The 22,278-nt window shown below is 38.4% G+C and overlaps 2 protein-coding genes across 21 annotated transcripts in view; one reads left to right on the top strand and one right to left on the bottom strand.

Moving 5' to 3' along the window:
• LOC141457520 (CUGBP Elav-like family member 1-A) overlaps window positions 1-22,278 on the bottom strand; it is a 585,923-nt gene that overhangs the window by 358,655 nt on the left and 204,990 nt on the right. The window contains exon 1 of one of the 19 annotated variants that reach the window (XM_074134649.1): window positions 3,952-4,010. The exons of the other annotated variants lie outside the window; for them this stretch is intronic. The gene's annotated coding sequence lies outside the window, so the exon portion shown is untranslated. Of the gene's footprint in view, window positions 1-3,951; window positions 4,011-22,278 lie in introns of those variants that run through there. 19 annotated transcript variants of the gene reach the window in all.
• On the top strand, window positions 16,785-20,279 carry LOC141457522 (uncharacterized). Of its 2 annotated transcripts, XM_074134654.1 has the most exons (5): window positions 16,786-18,037; window positions 18,112-18,211; window positions 18,341-18,445; window positions 19,345-19,500; window positions 20,112-20,279. In XM_074134654.1, exons 1-5 carry the CDS (start codon window positions 17,139-17,141, stop codon window positions 20,169-20,171), a joined length of 1,320 nt encoding a protein of 439 aa, XP_073990755.1. In that variant the 5' UTR covers window positions 16,786-17,138; the 3' UTR covers window positions 20,172-20,279. The 2 variants fall into 2 exon arrangements, with proteins under 2 accessions (XP_073990753.1, XP_073990755.1); XM_074134652.1 differs by having other exon boundaries at window positions 16,785-18,037; window positions 18,112-18,445.

The following is a 22,278-nucleotide window of genomic DNA, read 5'->3' on the forward strand; positions in this document are numbered from 1 at the left end:
CCAACTCCATAATTCGCCCATCCCAGCGCTACTACACCCATTTCCCAATACTCACATAAAAAAAAAGAAGCTTCATATCCACTTACGCAGTTTCTTTTTGGCTCGAGGTACTGTTTCTACTATCGCTTCTCCTGGTGAGAGGGAACCTTCTCAAGATGGTACCAATCTCGGCCTATTGGGCATCACATCAACCTCTCCAAATATTCTATATAATATTGTGATGAAGAGTGACATTGATGCCATCCCGAGGGAAGGAATGCACAACCAGAGAGCCACATCCTAACCCCGTTAACGTACATCGATGAAATATGGCGTCTTGCAAGCCTGACTGAGCTCAGTCACTCAACTACCGCAAACGGAAGTCATCCTTCAACAGCCACACACACGCAAACATTCGAAACTAAGTCACTCGCTGTGTTGCTATTTTAGTTCCATAAAAAACAAGACTGCCAGTCGCAAGCTGCAGTCTTCGCAGTGTTTGGAAAAGAGAACGAAACAACATGAGGACACAAAGAAAATAACAACATCGAAGAAGTTACTGTGTAAAGAAATATTGTAAATTTGATTTCCCTCTTTACCATCTGTTTATAGATCTAAACAGGGGCATGACAGACAAGATAGGAAATAACTGGGCCGCTAGGAAAATGAGTTAGGTTTCCTGAAAAAATTGATCCGGTTTAAAGGACCAGAATCAAGGGAGATCGTTTATCAGTCTCCAACAACCTCAGACGTGGAGACCAATTATTCTCTTCTATCTGATTTGGCTATGGAAAAGGCAGCAAAAACTTAGAAAATTAGTTAAAAAACTAACCTTCTCAAGTAGTAAAACTTTAAGTTAGCCCTTAGCTAACTTACATGAGACGATGTACTCATATATGCACAAACCTGCGCAGCTTAGGTGGTGTCTCGCAAGAGTTAAATACAATGGACAAGCTCAGCAAGCAATCGAACGAAGCAAAGCCAAAATTCTAAAATACATAAAAGGAATTGCCCACAGGTAAAAATGAAGTACTCAACAGGGATATTCCCTGTGGAAAATCAAAAATCGAAAAAAGGAAATATCCTCTTAAGGAGTGAGATCCGTAATGTTGTAGGATAAACACCAGGTCCTCTCAGACTTGGCCTAGATTTGGGCAAATTAAATTTCGAAAGGAAGTTATTTGTGTCTAGAACTGCATAGACAGGGTATCCAACCGATATGACCCAGTGTGTTCTTCTGATAGGCCTACCACCATTGTGTATACTTTGTGAGTATCCAGGAAGTCAAATAAAGCGATCTGTGGAGAGGAAGAGAACATCTATTGGTTGGAGATTTGATCTGTTCAAGGAGAGTCGCTTTCTGCGGGTATAAATCAGGACCAAGTGAAGTACGCCAGGTGTAGGTAAGTGACACAAACAGGTAGGAGCTCTGCTTACAGGAGCACCACGAAATAAAGCCTTGTGTAAACAAGCTGCTGCCATGCGCGGTAGATGTTTTTCCTAATGCCCGTCACCCATACTACTTTTTCTTACTTCAAATGTTACCCTTTTCCTTCAATTTGTCCGGTTTTCTTGGAGTACTTATTGAAGGATCCTCCCTTAGCTATCACATTAAATTTAAACTTCATGATGATTTTTAAATGAAACACTACTTCAATTGTTCTTAACCAGAATTTTAAAATTGTTAGTTTTTTTGGTAGCGTAGCAGCAAGATACTGCTTCGTTTCATCGCTGGTAGCTGTCTTTTTGAACTCACAGAAACAGCACACATTTCAGAAACTTCTAGTTGACTACACTATTCGCATATATCGCTGACAAAGCAATGTCGGCTCCGTTTAGGCGTAAAAGGGGTTTACTTTTGGTAATTCACCAATTAGCTGGGATCCAAGCTGTGTTTTTCGTGTCATACTTTTCTGGCAACTTAAAATACTTCTTCCCAAAGCGGTGAACTTTAAGTTCTGTAGCTGGCATAGCATACGTGCTGTTTGCCGTATTTACTTAGTTTCACTACACTATCTATCAGGTAAATTAATATTTAGGAGGAATTGTTGTCTCGTACAACAAGAAGACAATTTACAAGAAGTATTACCTAGGGCATGCAAGCGGAAATGCCGGAGCGGAAGTTTCCACGGCCAATATTCACATTTCAGCGCTAGATGGCAGATTAGTATCGAATTTCGAAGGGAGATCGCGCCTGCAGCCTCGGCCCTTGGCAGACGTGAGAGAGGTTATGATTACAGGTTATGGTTGTCGCCTTAACAGCAATGGCTGACCGAGACTCACAAAAAGTTTTGCATTTTAGGATTTCACAGCCTTTATTTAATTAACCGATAGGTTCATCTGTCGAGTTTCTGCGGCCATTTTTGGATAAAAACGAAGAAGCTGACCGTCTGGTAGGTTGGTTAAAGGTGGCAAAACCACAGACCACCATAAAAATTCTTGGTAAAATTATGGAATGGTTAAAGGAAAAGGCGGACAGTTTGTTCTTGTAAAGCTGTAGGATTGGGTAAAACTAGCTGAATGCCGTCCTCCTGTGCATGAGAGAGTTCGTGGCATGTCATGTTCCATGAATAGATGCTGGTACATCTTCAGATTAGAGAGATTTATAGAGCTCCTGAATACCAGCACTGTGGTGGACCAATGACTGGCAAGCAAATTTACATTATGAAAACTTCACTGAAAGCACTTGATCTAAAGGCATTGCGACATCTCGCAGACATTGTCCTTCCACTTTCAGGTGTTGGATCTCCTGTTCGGACATTTTATTCTTCATTTTTCCTCCTCCACCATCCACTGTTATGATTGTCACTGAGGAATTTCAGTTCCAACCGGTCTGTTTCTTCGCTAGAAATCTTGATGCTTCATATCTCTGTGCAAACACTTCTGGTATTCTAGAGAGTGTGAGAAAGAGCTACCAAATATTTCTCCAGCGTAAAAAATTCCAGTTCTATTCCAAAATTTGAACACCTTATTATTTACTTTACAAAGATAAATTTATATAAAGATATCCAAAAATGATTATGTACAAATATTTCAACCTAATACAAACAAACAAGTTATCGATAACAGGTATTTTTATCTCCAACTGGTGTTGTAATATCTACACTTGTGTCCAAGGGTATTAGTCAATTATTTTTTTAATCATGTCTTGAAACTTATTTCTTTTTTGAAGTTTAGCTGATTTTTGATGAACAGAAAGCATTGCGCAATCACGCTAAATTTACGATTTGAAGTTCCACTGAATTCAGCTACAGATGGAATTTTCTTTTTGGGAAACTCTTCCAAAGATCCCCTTTAAATAAACAGTATTTACAAACGGAGCAGATGCAGCTTTTATTTTCCCAGGTGACTGCCTTTAAAGGAAATCTTCTCAAGGTTTCAATTTGTAGGAGGTCAGGATCTACTCCAGATTTACCACATGGTTCGAAACTTTGTCTGAGTAATAAAATATTCCATGATGATTCTAAAGGAAGCTGTGACGTAAAAAATAGATTTGGAACCAAATCTTAAGTTGTGAGCCGGTGATGGATCGCTAAATTGTAAGATTCTCAGCTGGTAGAATCGCCAATTATTTTGAAGTGGCCCCTCCCGAGTACCATTTTTCTGGGAAACCCTTCAAATAAAAGCTGACATGCGTTTGTCTGAATCCGGAATCAGAAGTTAAATATCCGTATTCGAACTTTCTGCGGACCTATTCGTAAAAAAAAAACACGAACACTTTTTCATATCCAGAAGAATTTAAAGCGGATATTCCCAGAGAAACTCAAAATAAAAAATGGGCACGATTGCAGCACGTCTCACGAGGAGATAAAAACTGTAAAAATGGGTAACAAAGTCGATGCAGACCCTGTCCATCAGCTTATTGTAAGTTGTAGATCTTGAGAGGAGATATCAATGGAAAATAGACAACTTAATGTATATCTAAGAACAAACTGGCCATCAAACACTCTAGTTGTGAAGTTAAGTACTTACCAAGTTGATGAACCGTTTTGAGATGAAGTAACTTACAGAACATAAAATTGAAACTGATAACGTTTAAGGTGTGCGAGAGGCTTTTCAACGTAAAATGTATATAAGTGGAGTGGGGGGCACAACATGGTCTTATCTCTGGCCAACTACGCTGATAAGAACAGGTGTTCGCTTGATCCTGGCGAGCAGACTCAGACCCCAGCAGACTTGATGTAGTAAACATCATTTTATTATACGCTCTTATAGTCGCTTAATGTTAAATTTTATAACTTTTCTGGAAATGTTTCTAATAATCGGGTCACTTGATGATCAACGTTCGGCGATCTTCCTCCAGCTTCTCAACCCTCCTATTACATTTTCAAGTGTTCTCCTCCAGGAGTTTTAAAATGAAAAACTGATGCATTCACTTCCAAAACCAGTTAATCTTTTGAAGCAATTCTACCAAACTAATATAATGACGGCGCAACAGTATTTAAAAGTAAACTTAGAAATTACATAATATTTTACAATCTACACATCACTTCCTTCCTTTTAGAAACATTAGTGAACATTTTATAAACAAAGCTCATAGTCGAAATAATAGTTAGTTTTTAAAAACTGAGACCAAGTATCAATAATGAGTTTAGAGATGTAGGACTAGCCTCTTGTTCAAGGTTACCTATCAGCATGACACCATCACTCACCCACAGGATCTATGGAGGAGTGAAACTTCAGGGACTCAGCTGCCATCAGGAATTCTGTAGTTCACCACAATCGCATAGTTAGGAAGTGTACAGATTGCTTCTTCTTTAAACGTAAAGGATCCTCATTGATCTTTTAGGTGGCAGAGGCTTTGCACTCACGCTCTTTACAGATCTAAGTTGAGGGACAAAGTAAATTAAAATGGTTCCATGGATAAAAGGCAAAAAGGAAGTTAACTTCTATTTAGTCAAATTTGCCATGTTTGTTTCGCCACAGGTTACGTTGTGCCACGTCAGAACAAACGTATAAATATTAAAACTATTTACAAAACAAAACACCCATACTATCCTTTAATACAGATGAACAAAAAAAAAGTTTTAGAAAGTGTTTTCAAAATGAGAGATTTTTATGATAAATATCCAGGGATAAAATTAAGGTTGCGTTTAAGCGTTCCTTATTAATTCAACTGTATTTTCTGAATACTGGGGAATGGCTGGATCAAGCCAAGTATATTTTGGCGGCAATCCAATACCCGAACCGAGTTACAAAACTCATGCACACACCAGAGCAACTTCCAACTGCGGAAGTCGCCATACGAAACTTCCCCTAACCTACCAACATTTATACTAGACTCAACTTTCTAACAGGACGTTGAAGGTGACCGCCTCGCCCAAGCCACAGCTAGATCAAGTGACTCTGGGTATTAGGAAAAAGAGTAATGCATTCGTGCAGAGTAATCATTTGGCATATCCGTTTTGAGGTCGTATATCCGTTTCTTAAAAGAGGGTGTTTGATGTCTTCGAAACTCAAAAACGAAAAATAGCAGAAACTTCAAATTCATATTTTGCACATGTACCACCAGGGTTGCCACAATAAAATTTTCCTCAATATGGTTCTAATTGAAATAAAGTTTTACCCAATAATTTGGCACTTTATATATACGTATATGTATACAATAATAAGTAGTAGTTCACAGGATTTCCTGTTACACATTAAAAACACAAATGCTATAACATACAGCTCGATAACTTTATGACGGAGAGGTTGCCATCGTGACATTTTGGCGGTAATTAATTTTGATCGATCATCCGTGGCTAAAAGAAGGAATAAAAATGTGCGAGAGTGTGGGTGGAGATTAGCTGAAAAATAAGAGATCGCATATTACGTGACTTAACAGAAACAATATTAAGGAAAGCGAATTATGTTTACGTATGAACATAGAAGGTAGAGATAGAAGTAGAGAACAATTAATATTGTAAAGTGAGTTTAAATGAAATAACGGCCTGGTGGGGACAGTTTGTTGTGGCGGCAAGTGAGGGCGGCAGGAATTAAGTAGTGGTAGTAGGAAGGAGGCGGCGCGGAGAGGCGGTGAGCGGGGGGTTGTCTTGCTGATAAGGCCCTCGGGGCTCCCTGATCTAGAAGCGCCAGTCTTGGGCCAGCAGGTTGGTTAGCTCGACCAGTGTAATTGTTCTTTAGTTGTCTTAGCGGCGGCTAGTCCCCAGGGAGCTGTGCAACCTTCTCCGCTGTTAACTACCTTCCCCAAGAATCACCACACACAGCAGCAAACTCCATGTAGCCCAACTACAGAGGTGGGGTGTTGAACTCACCGCCCCCAGCGCCGTCCCCAAGGCCCGGCCAACAAGTGCTCTCTCTCTCTCTTGTTTACCCTCCTTTGCACGCTTTCCGCTTTCTTCCCTGTAGTTAATTTTTATTGCTAATCCATGCAGAATAGATCTCCCATGTCTATTTAACAGAAGCACTTGGCACTTGTTAGACTATCAATAAAAACCCCTTTGCTCGCTAAGTCTTCCGCGAAACCAACTTTCTCTTCCATCCGCAGATTCCCCATCATTTCGAAGAAACTAAGGGCACAATAACAGACAGAAAACCTCCACATCTAAACACAATGACGCCAAGAAACAATTAAATTAAATAAAATAATTTTGAGGTCTAAAAAAAAAATTATTACATACAAAACAGATAATTTAGGCAATATTTTCATATTTTGAAAATCAAAAAACGGAATAAACAGTCAAACCGTTTAATTGATTTCTCTCTAGAAAGCTACAATTTATCGAAATATTTCGAGCCTAATTTTAAGACAAGAATGTGTAAGACAAGATCATATTGAAATCACATCATCGCCAAGTTGGTACAATTCATACTCGTAATCCTTTCTTTAGTACGGTTGAAAGTCCCTAACTTGAGCATTCTATCCCAGATCTTAACATTCATCCATCGCATTTCTCCAGTCTCTTCAGTTAGCGGTTCTTTCCAAAACTTGAATTCTGGCCTCTATATATGAGATACGACACGAATTCTCTAACTTCTTCAGCAAACCGCTCTTTCAAGCTTTCTTCTTATCCTTCTTTCTATCTGTTAGAACATTTTGTCAATGTTTAAAATAAATTCTACTTTAATATTTCTGAATAGAAAAATTTCCTCAAACCGACCTAGATGTTTTTATGCAGGATATGCAGCAACAAGTTTAGGCAATCAATTTTTGGGCGTGGTAAGAGTACCATGTTGTATTTTTGACGCAAAAGGATTTATTATAAAACCAAAATTCCAAACTGGCTGATTGGAAACAGCAGTTTTCATTTTTTCCAGTTTTGATTTTTCCGATAGCGGTTCATTAAAGGAAACAGTTATCTAATTAAAGTAAATTATTTTTCAGTACAAATTCCAATTTTCTAGGAATTTCATTGATGGTTATGCAGTAGTTAGTCTGTAAAACACCATTTCTAGTGTGTTGGGTTACTAGAGATTACAAACACTAATAGAACTACAATTAAACAAAACTTAATAAATAGAAAACTGTGAGAATTGTAGTAAAAGAGAAGTTACCAAAGATCTGAGTACTCACTTAAACGAATACTGAGTTGAAATAATGGCCAGCGAGGAGATTACAGACTGAGAGTGGAGCACTGATGGCGAAAAGAACGCAGACTGTGGATGAAGCTCACAGAGAAGATGCACAAAGCACCGAACAGATGTAAACTGATAACACCAGCTGTTAGCGCACTGATAACTACATAACTCTAGAATAAGGGTGGAATAGGATGAAACATAATATAGAGCAATTTGTTGATAAAGCAGAGTGGATGACGGGGTGGTGTGACATCAGAAGACAATATGAGCGGCTCTGTCGATATTGGAGCAGGCTACTGGACAGTTTGTTACCAACGGATACCGTCCGCCAAACACTGAATTATACATTCCAATACGGGGACCCCGCGGCCCCCGGCGGCGGCACCTCCTCCACTCTGGCCAATCGTACGTCACACATGTAGTCAATCATCTTCTTGCTGACCTCATCTTCCGCTCTGCAGCATGCACAGCCTCTTTCAGCAAACCCACAAGCGATGCACATTAATTAACCCATTTACTTTCAGTCGATTGCTTACAGTAATGAAATTTTAACTCACTTTTCAAGACGGACCTTGCCCTATATTTTGAGAAGGGAGCTAATAAGTATTTAATTCTATAAATCTATTTAAATCTACTTTGAAGAAAGATGAAGCATTATCCATCTTGAAGCAAATAAATGTAGGGGAGCGTTCGAACCGCCTCTTAATCTCTTTGGAACGATAGCTTCGGAGCCATATGAAACACTCCACAGGAAAAAGTGAGGCCCCCAAGTTGAGGATAATAAATTTAGTTAGGATATCTGATATCAGCACACTCGCACGATCTTTCTGCCGCAGGTCCAGCGTTTAAATTCTCTCTCAACTTTGATTACGTAATCAAACAAAAGTTCAACTTCAATTTTATTGATATATTGATATGATACATTTCAATTTAATTCCATGTACACTTCAACGAAACAATTTTCAGAAAAATCGCTAAAACTGAAAATACTCGTATCCGCTATTCAAGTGCCACTTCCGGACAGCTAATTTCCTTCCAACCAGGAATGTTGGCTTTTATTTAGTTCTCGCCCATCACCTCACTACATTATTAGAGCTTTTCAACGGATACCGCTCTGTTTTACACAACTCGTTTCCTTTATTTGTAACCTACTTCCGTGAAGTTTCTATTTTAAACGTAAGAGAGAAAAATTCGCTCACGCCGTTTAAGTTCTATCACCTGAATCTTTGGCAAGATTTTAGAATTTGATATGTCTAATCTGACTTCAGATTGGGAGTCCTCCGGAAGTGCGCTTTTAACTGGGCTTATCTAAGTGAATTCATTTATGTGGGTCAGTGGATGGATACTTTCATCCAGGCAATATTCCGCTTCCTACAGTAGAACCATTTCATTGCAGTAAGGCTATTGAACAACACTGTCCATGTAGTTGTCAAGGATCCTAATTACAGGAAGAGAAAATCGTGAGAGTGAGCACATCTGATCAGTATACTTAGAATATCTAGAGCACATTTCTTAGCCGTTCAATAGATTCTTGCAGCAATCTTGCAGGCCATACTTACAGATTTAGATATTTCGAGTCTGTGGAGCTGAAGGCGCAGCAGGAAGAGTTCAATCAATCTCCAGACGCCAGGTGTTTAAGGTGTGTAGAACAGGAACTAGATGTCAAAATATTGTGACTAATTGTACATGAAATACCCTAATTAATGGAATTAGGGATCAAACTTTGTCTAACAGAGTGTGTGAGAGAGTGCGAGGCGCTTCCTGTAAAAGTGGACGTTCCAGATATTTACTAGTTATGCAACATGTAACACCAATTTGAATCTCTGTATGTAATAAAATTGCATTTGGGCGCCCACCTCTAGGATACTGTTTAATGAATGTGTAAACACATTGGAGCCAGAGTACAGAGCGCGCTCAATGTGTCCCTTTGTTTGAAACCGGGATAAAACCAACAAACCACAGCCCACCCAATTACCAACTTGCTGCCTCTACCGCCTCCCTGAAGCGCCCATCGTCACCACAGCTCTGAACCACGCTAATGTTCTTCAAGTATTAATATAATAAAAGAATCGAGTAATAACAAAGGATTCACTCCTAGGCTGGTAAAAATCTCCTTATATATTTCACAAGAGATTAATTAGATTGTAGAGATCTGGAGTTAGAGGCTCCTGGAACCTAATGAGAACTTGCTAGTCTTAGCATGACCACGGCCTTGAAGATTCTTCTGAACTTGAAATTGCTCTAAGTGCAGCCAGAACCGGGGCAAGGAGCCCGGGTCCTCTTTTGGTCTTTAGAGTTGCTCCCAAGTGCAGCTTCGTTATCCACTTTAAAGTTTGTATTCCAGAAAGGAATACACTACTAATGTAGTGTCGAGTCGCGCAATGTCGGCTGAGAAAATTACGAGGCCCTGGCAGCGAATAGCCAGTGTTGTACAATACGGACCCGACGTACTGATTCAGAGCGAGCATTGCAGGTTCCAAGGGCAACAACTACATCACCTTTTTGTGTTGTTCAAAGCACTTATAAAGCCACCCACACATTTACAGACTGCCAGCTGATAGAATGCTCAGCCATAGCTGGTCACGAATAATTAACTTTTATTTAGATTTTGAATGAAATAGATCAGGAGTGACATTCAGTAAGGAACTAGCGAGGTGGGCGGAACTGAGGAAGCCACGCATCCAAAGTCCTCACCGCCCGATTTCAATTAGAGATTCAATTTTCTATAGTTAATATAATCCTGGTCGGAATTGTAACGGGCATAAATTCAGCCCTTTACCGCGGCCACCTGAATTCCAAACATCTTGCCTCTCAAGCCGGTCCAATCAGCTATCCATTGCTATTATTGTCACCAAGAACTCTATTAATACCCATTATAGGCTGCTCTTTCAATATTGCGCTGCATTATACTGAATTTAGTTCTATGATTTCTAGACATATTCCGCTAGCCAAATATCCTATTGTTCAGAGCGATCTGAGATCTGAAAATTAAGTCGGCGATTTGCAGCCTCTAATTCCTTCACTCAACTAACATCTGAATTTCCACAAAGGAGCAAAAGATCTGAAGAAAATTGACTTTAATAACTGCACATAGTGAGAATGCACCAGGCTGTTTGGTGGGTCAATCCCAGACACTGACATTCAAAGGGGCAGCCTCTTCTAGGCACAGTCCAATAGTCCATCAAAAACCAAAATAAGTAACATTAAGGCAGGTGATTCTCAGCCCCTCCCACAGGTATATTTCTAAAGGTTGAAATCGATATACTCAAATCAGCTACGTGCCACTCACTACCACAGGGACGAGTTCTACTCAAAAAAATTATCAAAGAAGAGTATTTAAGAGAAAGTACTTGAAAACCTCTAAAATTTGACTTTCAATATCTCAATAACTATTGTCACTAAAACATTGCAGATTATGTCAGTTATAGAGCTAACGTTTCTCTACAATCTGGTAAAGAAACCATTAAAATATGGACAATACGAAAAGAGATATTCACGTTTGAAATTTGATAAATTTTGTAAGCTTTAAAATTTAACCGCAACCTTCGTTTCTAATGTTGTTGACGTTGAGATCCTTAAAATTTATATCCACGTGGAGTGTCGATTCTAATGTTAATTCATTTTTAGGCCTCGATAATTTAACTTCCCTCTAGAAGGTGCAAGAGCATGATGGCACTTTAGGGATCTTTACCAAATTCTACCAACCAATTTTTTTTTTTTTTTAATCGGACTAAGCGTTATACAAATATTATTAATTATAGTTTTAGATAGGTCTCTACTTGCGTGCAGGTAAACTCCTCGCCTATTGATGCACCGCGTCGAGACCCCTCTATAAGGCTCATCTACATGAAATTCCGAATCGAATGACACCTAATACATGGAAATCGGTTCGCGCGTTTAGGCGCTACGTTGTTTACAAAACAGTTAACAAGTAGAACAAGAACATTATCTGAAAATGCCGTTTTTGCTCACTTTCGGCAATTGTTTCCTCGAAATCTATTAGATCTGGATTGTTGCAAAGAAATTACAGTTATAAAGGAAAATTTGCCCTATATTTTAAAGAAAATTTGATCTTTTATAGAAAAAAAAATTGTCAATTTGGGTCTTGTTGAACGTAAATGTTTTGCGTGCAGTTTTTGATCACCCCCTGTACAGCTGTCATTTTTAATCATATCTCAATTTGATTGGTTTCATACATTTCAGAAGGGAAAAACCAAATTTTCTTTTTGATTGGAGAAGGGCAAAGTTCAAAAAAAAATATTATGTATATACTTGTATATAGCCATGAATAAATTTAGTTATTCATAAAGCAATTATAATTCATAAATATCGAGTGGTGGTTATAGGGGAAGCTGTCAAAATGTTGATGTAGTGGGCGGAGTGGATTGGTTTAGGAGGATCGCATGTTGTCTGTGAGAATCAATATTTATCCAGTCAACCGCTACTAAATATAATTGCAGCCTTCTGGAATTTAGGCAAAAACATCAACTTGGCGCAATAACCTCATACCGCATCTTATGATCTCGAGCAATTTGAAACTTTCTTCTAGAGCCCAGAAATAATTTGGAGAATCTAAGAGATCCTTTCTTTCAGGGCAGAATTTCAGGAATGTATTTAGTTTTTACCAACATAATATTGTTCTTCAAACCCAAGTGACACTTCAAAATAAAGCCTGATCCTTTGGCTCCCCACCGTTACGTGAAAACCAATTTTCCAAGAATGGTTCAGATAAAAGTTAACAAATCGACATCATAAATAACTAAAATTCGAATGAAGAAAAGCTTCTTGTTGGCCATAACCTGGACTTTTTGAGTAAAAACGCAACTCACTACATTTGTAAATTAAATGGCGTTTCTATCCCTAAGTTCGTTTGTAAAGAGAATGAAGACCGAAAATTTAATTAACGTAATGAAGGTAAAGCCTTACAAAGACTGCCCGCCACAAAACGATGTATAAAGCTCGGAGGTTTGTATGTTGACAAAGGGAGATTGTATTTTGCAAACTGAGCAACATTCAGAGAATAGCCTAGCCGGACTAAACTAGTGTCCTAGCCAGGCTCTAAAAACCCAGGACTGGTACTAAGCTGCCTGCGGTAACCAGTGGCCTATTGTTTCCTCCTCTCTCCTCCCCCCGTACTTATATGAATATGTACTTAACTATTCACTCTAACACTGAGCAAAACTGATAACAGCAGCAAGAAAGGTCTAATAAGAACAGATTAGAAGTCAAGGGCCAAGAAGCATCTCTACTAACAACCGCCAACTGATATTTTTGTAATAATATCTGTTCCACCAAAAACAGAATGTGGCAGAAGCCGAGAGATTAATGTAAAATCACATCTTTAAACAGTAGACAATTTATTTAATACAATTAAAAAAATACTTTCCCCCCAACTTGATCATTTGCCCAGTATGAAGCAAACAGGAAGGCAGTTGACATGTAGAAAGCCAAAAGAAATGTACAAATTAAAAAGAATCCACAGGTTTCAGTTGGACTAGCTGGTTAGATACCAAGGTACATTCAGTCATACAGCATGTAATGTAAACATCGGCCACGATCGCTGACTTGACTTACCTCAATGTTTTACAAACATTGTCAATTAGAACCTGTGGTATTTCGAAAAAAGAGATTGCTGGCCGAGACTAAGTTGTTCAAGAGCTGCTTGTTCAAATACAAAACTCCTTTAAGCTCTTTTTCCTCTACGGTTCGCCCTACCGGAGACATTTTGAGTTCTATATCCTACAAGACCATCGCCAGTCAAGAATAGATTCTTCAAGGAAGTGATAAGTTCCTGGATAAGATAAGGAAAAAGATAAGTTAAATACATATGTTTTACAACAATCATATTTTGGGAATCTGCTAACTTTACTCCATATTGTAATTGTAGTAGTTTACTTGTTTTGTAATTTATGACTACAAGTTTAGTTTATTTTCAAACTTCCCGCTATGTTGAAAAAGAATAAATCATTCTTTTAGATCGAAGTGCACTTTTAGATTGAATTTCATTTCTTCCAAAGTTTTCGATTTGGAAAAGCACCCATTTCAAAGGATCTAGTGGCTACAGGCAAAGAACCAACTTCTAACTAATCATAATTGTTACTTCTTGTCAACTTGTAACCATTTTATCCACTGAAGATAGTCAGCCTGCCTTCAATCAAAGTTCAATGCAATGGAAGACGGAAAAGTTTCAAACCACCTACGATCTATACATCCAGTCGAACAAGAGATAAGACCGTATAAGGTAATTGATGGATAGAGGGATAAGTAGGTCCCAGTGAGGAATGTCCCAAACTGCCAACTCCAAGTTCTCCTTGTTCCTATAATTCTATAATCTGGAGTGTGAGTGGTTCCACCAGGCAACATTGGGGGCGCAATTAAGCTAAATAGAGTCCAACATAATAACAGGTTTAAAAATTAATCTACATTTTCAAGATCAAAAGTTTATTTTTGGATAAAAAATCAAAATCTCGTCGTTCTCCCGCCTCAGATCTTACATCGCAACCAATGAGAGAGAAGCAAACATTGAGAGACCGTTTTCTCTTCTTCCGGACAAATTCTACCGTTTCCTTGTACGGTGGGATGGAGAAGCTAAGCCAATCGCGATGCCACAAAATATTCTTCAAAAAAAAAAAAAAAATTAATAAGAAAGATAAAAGTGGAAATATCTGCCCAATAGGGTGTGAGATGAGCACGCTCTAGTAGTGCACAACCAAAATACAACCCCATATTAGCTATTAAACTAGCGCAGCTCGCTCTAGTGGTGCAAAATTTATGCTGCCCTTAATTATATAAACGTTCTAACTGGGGTAACTAGGAGTAGTTTACAGTTTGTTCGTGCAGTTAGATGGAAACCTGAGAGAACTGTGGAGTTGGGGTTTTCTTCAGCGGCCCTACAAGCTTTGGTGGGCTACATATCTTTTGGAATGTTCAGATGTGGCCACAGCCAGTGTGATACCCACAGACATTACTGAACACGATCTTCCAACACCGCCACTCTCCTGCACTTCACAATTGGCTTTTGAGAGTAGAGAAGAAGGTCTCCCACAGGTAAACCGGTGTACGACGCAGAGATTTATAGCCACAATCTACAGGTTTACTGCAATACCCCATTTCTATTCCCTGGGGAATCTTATCCTATATATTGGTGCAGCAGAATATGGCCGCCAGCAACTTCTGTTTTCAACTTGAAATACTCTAAACCAAACTATTTCTTTCTTTTAATATTTACTTTCGAGTTACAATAACATTCGGACAATGGATGGTTTAAACGCAGCAGTAATGTCAGCCACTTACAAACAAGGAGAAGAGATATCCAGCAACAATCTCTCTACCGAAATAATAGTAATTAAAGTTCCTTGAAACTTCTGTCTACTAAATAGCATGCTTCATTTTCTGAAAAAATCACTGCACTATTAAAAATTAATTCAATATAGTGGAACCTTTCGGTCGGCCATATTTCTTTAGAACTGCTTTAGTTGCACATTATCAAACTCTAAATTAAAAAAAATATTTAAAGATATTAGTAAAACGCCACAAAAGTACCGTGTTTTAGAGAACTTATTCAAATAAAAGGTATTGATATACAAAGTTATCGTAGGCGCCATTTTTGAAAATATCATAGGAAAAATAAAATTATGAAAAATCCATTGAGGTTGATCCGGTTGTGGATTTTTTCAAACTCGAAATTTTAGCACCTCATTTTACCCTTCTTCACAGATGACACTGGGCCATAGATTATTCTTAAAGGAAATCTTACAGCATCCCTCAGCAAGTGACCTTCTCGCAGGGCCCTGGGGAAATTTGGCGTGAAAAAAATGTTGATGACCCTGACTATGAGTACATTTTGGGCCTAACCACTTAGTTTGATACTTCTTATCCGAGAATTCAATATCAGAGCAGTTTGGATCTGAGGAAGCTGGGTCGTGGCCCTCCTTTAACCCCATCATTAGTATTAAAGAATCGGAAATATTGAAATAATGTACCTTCTAAGTACAAAAGCTAAATTTCAAGATAGTCAAATTACGTAAATTGTGATAAAATAAAAGTCGGTGGAGTGTTCATACAAGTTTTGTTTGGATGTAGAAGAGGAGAGGAGAGGATGTAGGAAGGAGTAAGAAGTAAGAAAGGTGCGTAAGAAGAAGAAAAAGAATAAATAAAAAAGATAAAAGAAATGGTGAATAGTTGAAGAAAGTGAAGTGTCTGCGATTTGTAGGGAAGTATCTGGAGGCAATAGAGTGATGCAGATCAAAGAGATGCTGCAGGTGAGCCACTCGAGATATCCTCTTCTATATTCAGCATGCATGTCAGTGACTCAGGGCAGGGGAGACTCTGCAAGCTACCAAGGCCATAAATATTAGAAGGACATCAACAGATTTTCTTTCTCTGCTCACATATCTTCCACTAACATAGATCTGGCTAGACTAAGTACTCTCTTTGCAATTACTTTCTAGGAGCAAATTAATTCTACCGGATAGAGTACTTACCAACCTGGAGCTACGCTAGAACTCTCAGCCTCAAATGTAGACAAATTTGGGAAAGCTAACATCAGAACTTCTGGGGGCGTCGTGAAATCACGAACCAGCTAGTGTTATGCCGATTCATCACTCAATCTGGAACCATCCGTAGACAGTCGTCTTTAGAACTTCTCTATAAGAGTGGGTGAGTTGCGAAAAGTCACCAGCGGTACTGTACAGTAACCTAATCTGATTCAGAGTTGGGCACAATGAATCTGATAGATCGCTGTGCAGATTACTGTGTCATAAGCCTTTCTCAATCAGGTAGTTTGTTTTAACTGTTGCGGAAATCAATTCAGCACGTTCGCTGTTAATAGAGACCATAGAAGAAGAAATATTGTGATAAAATCTATTCCAAGCGATAAACTGATTGCATTACAGATCCTGCAATATTCTAGTTAAAGTAGCTGCTAACCAAAAGTCCATGGACAATCAAGATTAAAGATTGACCCCCCTTCCCAACCTGGACAAAACAAGATTATTGTTTATGAAATTTGGATAAATTTCATGTCCTAAACAATAACAACCATACGAGAAATCTGATGCATTTCCTGCCCTATGAATATTGAATTTCAATATCGAGAGAGATGCTAACAGCTTTGACCTGAACAAAGTCGTCTCTCACGTGGATTTGGACACTGATCCATTAGTTAGCCGGCGTTGATCCCTACGGGTCGTTTCTCTCACTGGCTCTTTAACATATTTACTCTATATTCTATAGCATTGCTAACAATTTCATATTTCTTCCTTATACCTAAAAACTATTTTCTCTTTTGAACTTGCAGATGGGGTTCAATCGAAAGCAAGGAACCTCTGCTCAGTTTTTTGTTTCTGATGTAATCATTGTTTTTCATTTCATTTTTATTAGTTTCTATAAGGAAAAATACAAGACTCTGCAGTGCCTCCTATATATTAAAAGAAAATAATTTATTACTTCACATGTGAGAGAAATATATAAATAATGTAACGTGGTGACAGCAGTTGACTATCAATAATTCACAGATGGAGAACAACAAGAACATAAAATTAGGTGTCTTATATGTAATAAATGATATATGTCTTAAAACAAGTCGAATATCTCATGCAACAGTATCTCAGTATTAAAGTGGCCTCCCTGAACGAGACATGAGCACTGGGACATTCGTAGACCGTCTGTGCAAGGAAGACGACGAAAGTGTCTCAAAAACAATTTACAGTGAATACTGGCATTCTATGGCTCTGTCTGGTTTGTATCTAAGATTGGACACACCGAAATGGAGGATGCTCAGCCTCTTGCAGTTATTATTAATGATGAGTTTCATAACATTTTTAATTGGTTGCGCCATCGTGACGTGCATTCAAACAGCACACAAACCGATGATAATGTTCCAATATATGCATTACATGATTCTGACCGTCTTGATTGTGATTTCAATCATCACCAGCATCTTCAACCGGCCAAAGATAGCAAGAATGCACCGTGCCATCGCCAACGGATTGTCGCATTATGACGAGAACACTGAACAACACAGAAAGAAGATGTTGAAACGAAAAAGCAAATACAAAAAAATTCTATTTGTTCTGCTAGCTTTTTACTTCATCAATGTGCCCATTTATCTGGCGTTTGTAGCCCCAGTGTTGGACGAATACTCTTCCAGCGCCAACAGAACTGAGACCTACAGAGACACTGACTTAGCAATAAACTTGCCCGTACCATTCTGGCTGCCATTCAGTACAGATTCTCTGTTGATGCCAACCATCGGCTATGGCATGGAGTTGATATTGGCCTGTATAATTGTTGGCCAAGTAGCTGCTGCCGATTTCGTACTCTTGACTGCAGGCATAACAATCACCATGGAACTGGAATTGTTGATCATATCGTTGAGCAGACTGCCAAAGCGGGCACTAGCTATGCATGAAGAACGCCATGGACCCGAAAGAAGTCGCCAGATGGACGTAAAACGGATTAGAGAGGATAAAGATCTAGCTAAATGTTACGCAGACTGTCTGAAACAGAACGTGCAGCACCATCAGCGCATTATCCAGTGAGTTACGAACAATAATTAATCTACATAGCCTAAGTTTATTAAGAGTTATTATCTTAATTTGATTTAAACAGGATGTTTGATGACTATTACAACTTCTTTTTTATTCTATTATTTGTGGTCATCATGACTGGGACGATATTCATCGCCATATCTGGATCACTTATAATGTTTGTGAGTATATTCACCTCTCCTCCTCTAGTTCTAGTCCTAACTCGCGCATATGACTATTATATTATCTTGCTTCCCAATCGAGGAAGTATAGCGCTGTATCAGTCCATTTCTGAGTATTTCCTGTTTCAGGCAGAAGGAGGGCTTGCTCTCAGAGTGATGTCCGTTGGATTCTGTTTCGCTGAAATATCCAATATATTCTTCAACTGTTGGTGTGCCGAGCAGATTTTCAATGCGGTAAATTTGGATTTAACTGATTATAGCAAAAACTAATTTAATATTACCAGCCATTCTCTAATCAAATAATAATAATAAAAATAATAAAAATAATAATAATAATAAAAATAATAATAATAATAAAAATAATAATAAAAATAATAATAATAATAAAAAAGGGAAGGGATTGCTATGAGGTTAGCATACTGGACTCCCACGCGGAGGTCCCGGGTTCGAATCCAGCAGCTGACCCTTAGATTCTCTCTTCCTAGGAGCTTCTTACAGCTCACTGTCCGGTGATGGACAGTGTTGTCTGTAAAGAGAGAACACTGTCCGGAGGCCGGCAGTGCACTGGAAAATGCTCCGGGCGCTAATAACCTCAGCTGTTGATGCGAAAAAAAAAAAAATAATAATAATAATAAAAAAATAATAATAATAATGTGTACCCGGGTTCGAATCCAGCAGCTGACCCTTAGATTTTCTCTTCCTAGGAGCTTCTTACAGCTCACTGTCCGGTGATGGACAGTGTTGTCTGTAACGAGAGAACACTGTCCGGAGGCCGGCAGTGCACTGGAAAAAGCTCCGGGCGCTAATAACCTCAGCTGTTGATGCGCAAAAAAAAAAAAAAAAAATTAATAATAAAGTGTAGGAGGGAAGGTATTAGCTGAGTGGTTAGCGCATACTGGATTTTAACGAAGCCCTTAGATTTTTTCTTCCTCAGTATCTTACAGCTCACTGCACAGTATTGTCTGCAACGAGAGCACACTGTCCGAAGGACGTCAACGCATGTAAAAAGCTCCAATAACTTCAGACGTTGACGCGCCTTAGATACAAAACAAATGGAATCGTGGGATGAAATCATCAAATACATTCTCTTTAGTACAACAATAATTATTGAATTAAAACTGTATTTCTTGCAGAGTGAACAGTTATTGCTTGCCCTGTACTCAACCAACTGGAGGATGCTGACCAAAGATTCGGCTCGCACTGTTCTAATCATGATGACAAGGGCGACTCAGCCCTTAACTTTCAACTGCCTCGGGCTGGTAGTAATCAATTTTGAAACATTCTCAAACGTAAGTAAGAAAACTATTTGTTGCTGATTTCCGTATCATCCTTCGATCTAAAGCGACAGAGAAGATATTAGTGGTAGATCAGACCGTCTCGCAGTGGCCAGGTGAACCTAGTCTTAAATTCTGTGCAGTTTAAGAATACCCCAAATTAAGTCTCGGCCGTTTTTTGACTGAAAAACAGAAACTAAAATATTTTGTTAAAAGCTTTATTTGTAATATCTACAAACAATCCCTAGATAACTGTAGAAGACCTTCCTGACGAACGGACTTCGAGTATTTAGACTAAATACGTCCAAGATGACGCATCGAAAACTGCCGCTCTTCATATCGCATCTCTTCAGAGTCAGGGACAAATCTTGAACCTGTTACTATACTTCCGTCTTCCTAGGACTTTTCAAGCTCTTTCCAAGGGGGCATACTCCGCCTAGAATCCTCTTTCCTTAACTTGAATGCTTTTCAAAATATTTAAAGTACGCAATGCAGAGGTGAGGAGGTGAGACTGACAGTAGCCGTATCTGCCTCTGGTGGAAGAACACATACAGGAACCTGATTGGCACTGTGGTCCCCCAAAACCGTGCACTGTTCAAGTAATTTATCAACTCTATCTGTTCCAGGTAATGAACTCTGCATACTCCTATTTCAATTTGTTAAACGCATTCGGAGGACAGGATTGATGTGCTGATGCAATAAACGATGTATGGCATTACCGTGGGCACAGTTGCTCACTAAATGAGACCGCCTCAATGGATGCACTTCAGCACGAACTACCTGAGGAAATTACACTACCGCCAAAACCAGACTGCAGTCACACCAGATGGCCAGAGGTTGTGCCCTTTAGCAACTTTGTTCAAGTTATTGCTCTAGAATACATCTTATTCGTAAATTCGCGCAAAAACTAATTGCAGAAAATGATAATCTTGATGAGTTTGTACGAGAATAACATCAATGATTTGTTTAAATATTCATAATATTGTGTATAGTTAATTGTAACGTTTTTAAAGATAAATGTAAGTAAATGTTTCTTGATGTAGTTGGTATCCCTGCTCCTATTTCCCAAGCAGTGGAATGCTTTCCATAAAAAAAAAAGCGAGCATGGAATGCATTCACAGACATGAAATAGAAAAACCGGAAGTGCATTTAGTAGAAAAACCACCGACAGGAATGAGCGGAGTGACGTTCATAAATATAATAAAGTTCCTCCTAGCTTGCAGAACAGGGAAGTCTAAAATTTCATAAAATATTTAAATTATTTAGCTAGCCTACAATAAGAAATGGTTTTTATGCAATAATTCTATGAATTTACTTACAGCTGATGACTGAATTGAAGTTGGCCATTATTGTACTCACCTGTAACAGGAAAAATATAAAATAAAACAACAATAATTAATATTTATTAAATAATTAATAGTCTATCTAATATTGGCCGACTAAGAGAAGAACCATCAGCCCACTCTTTGCTGTGGTCCTGAGGTTATATTTAGTCATCATTTGTATTTGTAAAAACAAATTCTAAGATGACTTTGTTTACGGGCCAGCTAGACTAAAATGGACTTTTATTTAAATAGAATTTGCAAACTGCAGCATCTTTCTAAAACCCCAAAAACTGCCCTCAAGTTTCCAAAAAGGTGTCACAATGAAAGTCACCGCTAACAATGTGGTATCAACAAACCCACTCAATTATTTTCCAAGTAAAAGTTTTCATACTATCTCTAAAAATAGGAACAAAACGGGAACAGTTACGGTGCTTTCTAGGAACGTTTACAGGAGCCAACAAAGGGTATTTAATAAGATTTAAGTCAAGGTCCACTTAACAGCTGATCAAATGTATTTGGAAATTCCAGTAACAAAAATTCTCCTTCTGAAACACCGCTAAAAAAGTTTTGCTGATTTAGGCGACGATTGTCCTTTAATGAGTCCTTATAATAACTTAGAAACTGAAAGGTCTTAAGCTTTAAGGTTTCGTGATAATTTGATGAACGTAAAGCGAAATATGTGGACTTTATTTTCGGGCGAGTTTCGAACCAAGGAAAGTTTAGCTGCTATCATGTTCTACACTAATAATCGTTAGAACTGATACTTCACTCATATCGTGCAATACAGTCACTCTGCAAACTCATACTTCAATTTGTTAAACACAGTGAGCACGGCATATAGGCAGGGTAGCTTAGCTGGATGCACACATCAATATGTAGGTCTCAACGGAAGTAGTTCGGTTCAATTCTGTCCAACAGGAAGTGTTAACTCTAGTGGCCGTGTTCATGTTGATGAACTTGAAGATCCCAGTCACTTATTGACGAAAATATGTAAATTCATATAAATATGTGCGTTAAGATTAATTAAAAAGCTTGCTACTCTATTGCCCGTTTATATAACCAAAGCTAATTCCTCCTTTAGACTGATTGTCCCCTACTTAAAGTAAAAGTATTTAATTTTGAATTAAATTATTTCTTCCATGAAACGATTCTTTGAAGCTGGGCTGCTCCAGATTGTTAAAGCTTTCTAATAATTCCAACGAACCGTTTAATTGGATCGCTTCTCTGAAGTCATTGTTGTATCCTAATGGTCCTCAGACGCTGGATGCTGGGAGATGTTATTTTGAAACATTTTAAATTAAAATTCTTCAATAAGTCAATGTTAGGAACAGATCTTACTTTGCTTAGCATAGGCAATTATTTGCCCCAGCTTTTTCTGAAATGTAATTTTGTAAAGTTTAGAAGTAATTCAATTTACTGACAATTCTGATTATTTTCAATATTTTGGTGTAAAACATTATTTTGATCC

This window comes from Rhodnius prolixus, unplaced genomic scaffold, assembly GCF_049639745.1.
Source record: "Rhodnius prolixus isolate KJV_2025 unplaced genomic scaffold, Rpr scaffold_22, whole genome shotgun sequence".
Classification (NCBI taxonomy): domain Eukaryota; kingdom Metazoa; phylum Arthropoda; class Insecta; order Hemiptera; family Reduviidae; genus Rhodnius; species Rhodnius prolixus.

Bases quoted from the DNA above. Each gene is read 5' to 3' on its own strand.
- LOC141457522 (XM_074134652.1), top strand. From the start codon at position 17,139: ATGAGCACTGGGACATTCGTAGACCGTCTGTGCAAGGAAGACGACGAA. The intron at 18,038-18,111 runs GTGAGTTACGAA...TGATTTAAACAG, and splicing joins CACCATCAGCGCATTATCCA to GATGTTTGATGACTATTACA. The intron at 19,501-20,111 runs GTAAGTAAGAAA...TATCTGTTCCAG, and splicing joins ATTTTGAAACATTCTCAAAC to GTAATGAACTCTGCATACTC.